The 6030-nt window shown below is 43.3% G+C and overlaps 1 protein-coding gene across 1 annotated transcript; it reads right to left on the bottom strand.

Moving 5' to 3' along the window:
- Window positions 1–1873: 1873 nt before the first annotated feature.
- LOC106575576 (small integral membrane protein 11) lies at window positions 1874–3863 on the bottom strand. The gene is made up of 3 exons (XM_014152166.3): window positions 3729–3863; window positions 2271–2511; window positions 1874–2106 (listed from the first exon to the last, which is right to left on the bottom strand). The coding sequence occupies exons 1-2, from the start codon at window positions 3750–3752 to the stop codon at window positions 2308–2310; spliced, it is 228 nt and encodes a 75-aa protein (XP_014007641.2). The 5' UTR covers window positions 3753–3863; the 3' UTR covers window positions 1874–2106; window positions 2271–2307.
- Between the last annotated feature and the right edge of the window lie 2167 nt (window positions 3864–6030).

Here is a 6030-nt window from a genome sequence, read left to right as displayed (position 1 = left end):
TGTCCTCCATTTGGAACAATATTAGACACTTGAGGAAAGAGAAGTAGATAGAGAAGCAAGGGATGGTTTGAATATTTTTGCTGTAAAAAAAAATGTTTTACTTCCTCATTTGCTTTGGAATCGTTGTATATGTTCATGGTCAGGCATGGTAGTGTGTGAGAGAGAGAGAGGTAGTCCTCTCTAGAGAGACACAGGGGATCAACTTTCTTTGGATTCATTGTGACTTGTAATTCAGGACCCCGTAACAAACCCTGTCTATAGACTCATTACTGGATCCATCATTTTCCTGTCTGTAAGATGTGTGCGTGCTGCAGTGGAGGCTGGCTCATAGTAATGGCTGAAACGGCGCGAATGGAATGGCGTCAAACTATTTTGATGTATTTGATACCATTCCACCTATTGCGCTCCAGTCATTACCACGAGCCCGTCCTCCCAATTAAGGTGCCACCAATCTCCTGTGGAATGCTGCCATCACTAGCTCAGCGATTTACCAAGTTTCACTCATCGAGGAGTACAAATGACATTCTATTTGATGACATCACAATAGACCTAATTATTATTCATGAATATTCTAATTCCTAATGGTCCATGCCTAACATTTGTAAACAGAACACTTCAGAGTTACTTTCTTAGCAAATGAACCTGTCAAGGAGTGAATTCTATGAAAGGGACTTATTGTTCAATATGTCTCCAATAATGACTCATCTGCTTCCATAGCATTGAGTGTTACTGTATGTTAATACAAGCTCCCCTCCTAGTTCATCCTCCTTTGACAGAAATGTCTGCCATATCACGCTGATCACACGGGGCAGGGATGACTGCCTGCATGGGTCTTCATAGCTTACTGTACATTTTTGCTGCACATCTTCCTGGCCAGTATGGCTTGTCTCACTTGACTTACACCGCTATTTTGGGGCCGACTGGGGGCCATTAGGGCTCTGAACTGCAGTTACTATAGGAGGGTTGGTTGTGTGCGCTGCTGTCAGAGAGAGGAGGGGGGGGGGTTCATAGGTTGTAGTGGGAGGCTTGTGTAGATGCACTGTGAAATGTTTAATGCATGCGCCATCACAGCACATCTGGAATGAAGTTATCCACCCCAGCGGTTTGGAGTTGCATTAGTCATTTAGCTACTTTTGTACTCTGAACTATTGAGATTCATTATTATACTTTCAATAATAATCTAGTGAGTTATCATGTAATAAAGACTTCACCGCTAAAGTCATGTGAATGTGTGGTTTGTTTTAATTATGTGGTGCTTTATTTTCATCAAATGTTCAACATAGGCAAGTACTGTCTGGAGCCACTTCACATTCTGGCCATTTGGTGGCACTTTGCTGCCTCCCTATGGTGACAGATGGATGTGCACCCTTTCAAACTATCACCTTTACAAGTTTGTTTTGTCACAGGCACAAAAGTACAGTGAAATGCATAACTTGTAAGCTCTACCCAACAGTGGTGCTCAATATCAAGAAAAACATCAGAAAGAGGAAGCTATATAAACAGGGTCACTGCCAATACCAAATGTACAATGTGCAGGGAACCGAGCCATGTACACTAAGCCACTAAGACTTCTCAATTGTCTAATAATACATTTGATTAAGTGCTTTTCACTTAACGGAGATAATCAGCAAGTAAAAAATAAAAAACGTATAAAATAAGTACCAAAAGTACAGTAACCATACAGACAGACGAACCGGGGAAAACAGTCAACATGACTTTAGTGCTATAATGGCTTCCTCATCTCCTTGATCAGGACAAATTAAATGCCCCCTAATGGGTAGTCAATAGACTGACCACCTCTCCATCACACCACTGCCTCCAACATTCAGCTCTATACATCAAATGTGACAAAGAAAGGCCGCTCCAACAGAGGTACAAAAACAGTTTTTATTTACAAAACATCTGGTGGCTCTGAAGTTAAAAGTTTGTGTAAAAAAAGAATGACACCCGCAGCAATGTCCAGGACCCCAGGCCTGTTCTGGGTAAGTTCTGTCCAACAGGAACTATACATTCTCAACACTTCCTCCCCAGACCAGCCAATCAGAGCTCCGCCCCATCCTTGGAGCATGTAGGTCCCCAGTCTGGTCAGGTGACATACTGTAGTTCCTGCGAAGAAAGAGGGGAAATGTTTAGCTCAAACTGACCAATAACTACTGTACTTTAAGGCATCATACCCTTTGAAGCAGCTTTGAAACACCCATTGTTATCTCCCAGTCCATATTGCTGACTGATTTCCAAATGGACTAATTTTGTATTTTATTCACTTTCACCTTTCATCTCCTCACACTCTCCCTTGTTCCTCCTGGGTCAGTCATCCTTCTTGTTGTCCTGGAGCTCGTTATCCAGGAGCTCCTGCACCTGCTCCGCTATCCTCCTCTGCTCTGCCCTCTGTATCTTCAGCTTGGCCTCTTCCTTCTTAGCCTGATAGATCTTCACTCCAGCGAAGCCCAGGCACAAGACCAGGGTCTTCAATGCCAGGATGTAGAAGAGCAGAGGGACATTGTCCAACGCCTGGAGGGAGGGAGAGATAGAAATGAGCAGGGTGATGAGAGAGAGATAATGAGGCTATGTGCTGTGTGTTTAGGTCATGAAGGGTCATGAAGGTTGGTAATGTACAGGTTCATTCACTATAGAACAAATCTATAAAATATAAAATCAGCCATTCTGTGGCAAACTAGATGGAAATAAAATGAGTGCTTGTTTGACCAACAAAGTTGCCCTACTTAATATAATCCTGTCATGCTCAATTGCACAGCGGACCAAGTAGAGGAGCAAGTCACACTCCACCAGTCCCTCTTACCATCCCTCAAGGAAGGAACACTCTAGAACAACGGTTCCCAACCTTTTTCGGTTCCTGTACCACCAACTGAATGTTGCTCTGCCCGGAGTACCCCTAAAGTACCCCCTCGTGCATTTTACCAGTAAGCCTACGGTCTCATGAGCCTTCTCAAGTACCTCCTGTGGATTCCCTGGTTGGGAACCACAGCTCTAGAATTCCGCAAGGGACCAAAATACTACACCGACCCCCCCCCCCCCCCCCACAACGCCCACACCAAAAAGTCTGAAGACTAGGAGTGAGCTGACACCCAGTCACCACAGTTGGCAGGACAGCTGCAACCATCAGTATGCTAGGGTGTCTTCTGTCAGTGTCTCTCTCTCTCTCACACACACACACACACACACACACACACACACACACACACACACACACACACACACACACACACACACACACACACACACCCCCCCCCGCGCGATGCAATCACAGATCTCAAAACAAATTAGCTGATCTTTCTATAATTAGAACCTGTCAGTTCAGTTACTTGTAAAATGAGCTGACTTTTAGATCTGCTTCTCTGCGCAGCGCCTGCTCAAGACGACCCTCGTGAAGTAGACCACATAAACGGTGCTGCGTAGGCTGCAGTATTTATAGCAAGACTATCCTAAAAACGTTGCATATGCGTCACTGTACAAAGCACTCATAACAATGTAGCTAACCAACAACAAGATAATAAAATATATCTTAAAACGTAACACTGCACTGTCCATGCAAATAGCAAGTGTCACTATCAAGTCACAACAACATTGGAGAGGATGGGCAGCTTGCCAGACGACAACGACCTCGTAGCGAAATAAGGGACGATTTATAGAACACAATACAACATGGGATGCTCAGCATATGTTAATTGTTACTAATGAATATACTTTTATTAATATATCTGACTTACCTTCCAGTTGATCATGTGGTCCATTTGGGCTGTAATGTGACGTTGGACGGAACTGTGTTAAGAAAGTGGCTTTGGGTGAAGTTTCCCCTAGCACAGATATATGTGGCACTGCTCCGGGAGGAGGTAAAGTATAATGTATTACTTCTAGGGGCGGGGCTTAAGACATTCTACCAATAAGAACGGACAATTTGTTTGATGTACATTATTTGGACCAATCATCATCTAAGAGTCGTAGAACAAACCGGTAGGTTAGCCAATGAATGGGCACTGAGAGTTTCACGGGAAACATGTTATGACGAATGGAAAAGAACCGTCTCGAAGTGACTCCAGAGATATTCTTACTTCTTACTATAAGGTTACAACCTTGTAACGGGGTTTGCTAATCTGATTAGCCATGTTATTATTGCTGAATCAGATTAAATGTAGACCTACTCCATCACCAATTATGGATTTAACCATTCGAGTTTAACACACTTTCTTGTACTTCTAGCCAACATCTAGCTATAGACACCGCCATACAATTCAATTTATATTTATAGCCTATTGTAAACCAGGTCGTTTGGAACCAGGATGCTGATTGGCGGAAACAGCATTTCAACTGTGTGTATATCAGACAATATACCATGGGTATGACACAAAATGCTTGTTAATTATGTTGGTAACCAGTTTATAATATGAATAAGGCACCTCAGGGGTTTATGGTATAGGCCTATGGCCATTATACACTACCACTGCTAAGGGCTGTGTCCAGGCAGTCCACTTCACGTCGTGCGTAAGAACAGCACTTAAAGGGGGTATATTGGCCAATACCCCACCCCCTCGAGCTTTAATGCTTAAAGGTATGCTGTGTTCTATGGAAAACAATGTTGGCTATTTAAGGTCAAGCTACTATGACAATTCAGTATTGTTCAGTATCCTCTAGAGGGCGATACATTACCTTTCCATCAGTCTGTTGTGTAGGGCGTTCATACTCCTAGGCACAGATCTAGAATCAGCTCATGAATCCAAAATCAAAACCTTAACCATTAACCACCAAAACACCAAACTGACCTTAGATCAGTGTCTGGAGGCTGTTAGAGATACTGGAGAAGACACGGGGCGCATTGGAGCGGATCACTTTTGTCAGGGCAGTGATCATTGTTGGTCACCACCCTGACAAAAGTGATCCGCTCCAATGCGCCCTGTGTCTTCTTCTTCTTCTACATGCCAGGATGTAGAAGAGCAGAGGGACATTGTCCAACGCCTGGAGGGAGGGAGAGATAGAAAGGAGCAGGGCGATGAGAGAGAGAATGAGGCTATGTGCTGTGTGTTTAGGTCTACAAGAAAAAGTTACATTGCCAACCAAGGCTCATGAAGGTTGGCAATGTACAGGTTCATTCACTATAGAACAAATCCATAAAATATAAATCAGCCATTCTGTGGCAAACTATATGGAAAGAAAATGACCGCTTGTTTGATCAACAAAGTTGGCCTTTCAAAGTGTGTTGCATTATGGTTATAAAGTCATGAGACTGCATGTCGACTGAATTAACTTTACCAAAATCAGTTTTTTATGAAGTCGCCTTCAAGTCGCTGCAGTTGCTTCTCACCAACTGCACCATGCAGCCATCGCCTGCATTTTGGGAAGCGCTATTGGTCAATCAATGGTTTTGTTTGACCCACGCGAACATGGCCACAGACCTGACTGAAACAGGAACCAACTTTTCCAGGATTCTAAAGCTACAGGGGATACAAATGAAAGTCTCTCTAACCAATGAATTGTAGACATGTTATGTTTTCCGTTTATAAGAATGTGATATGGGTTAGGATTAGAAAAGTTTATTTGGATATTTATAAAAAAGAATAATAATAAACAATAGCAGCTATGTTGACACTGCCATATTGATATGAGCCTTGCTGTTGGAAAACCCTTACCTTTGGCTGTCGCAGGTGCACCTACCCCCAACTTCACTCTCTGACTTTCATCTACGGTCGGCTTCGTTAGGCTTAATGCTCGAACACACCAGCAGGAGGACACACACGTGTGTATGTGCATTTGGAATGGCTGTGTTCGAGAGAATCAAAACCGCAAATTGTGACTGACTGATATACAAATAATAATATGTGTTATTTATGATGTAAGGTGACTTGTAGATCAGTCAGTTAGCAGTCGCCTGCAGTGGTTTTGATGCCCTTGAACACGGCCAATGTATCACCCCCTTTCCACATCTGCACTGATCTGAAAATAACTAGACAGGTGAGAAGAAAAGGAAATAGTCTTGTGACCTCTAACCCCTTCCTCCGCCTCCTTCCATCTCTCCCC

The sequence above is a fragment of the Salmo salar genome, chromosome 17 (assembly GCF_965601325.2).
Source record: "Salmo salar chromosome 17, fSalSal1, whole genome shotgun sequence".
Taxonomy (NCBI): Eukaryota; Metazoa; Chordata; class Actinopteri; order Salmoniformes; family Salmonidae; genus Salmo; species Salmo salar.
This window is presented reverse-complemented; position numbering and strand designations above follow the sequence as displayed.

Bases quoted from the DNA above. Each gene is read 5' to 3' on its own strand.
- LOC106575576 (XM_014152166.3), bottom strand. From the start codon at position 3,752: ATGGACCACATGATCAACTGGAAG. The intron at 2,512-3,728 runs GTAAGTCAGATA...CCCTCCCTCCAG, and splicing joins ACCACATGATCAACTGGAAG to GCGTTGGACAATGTCCCTCT.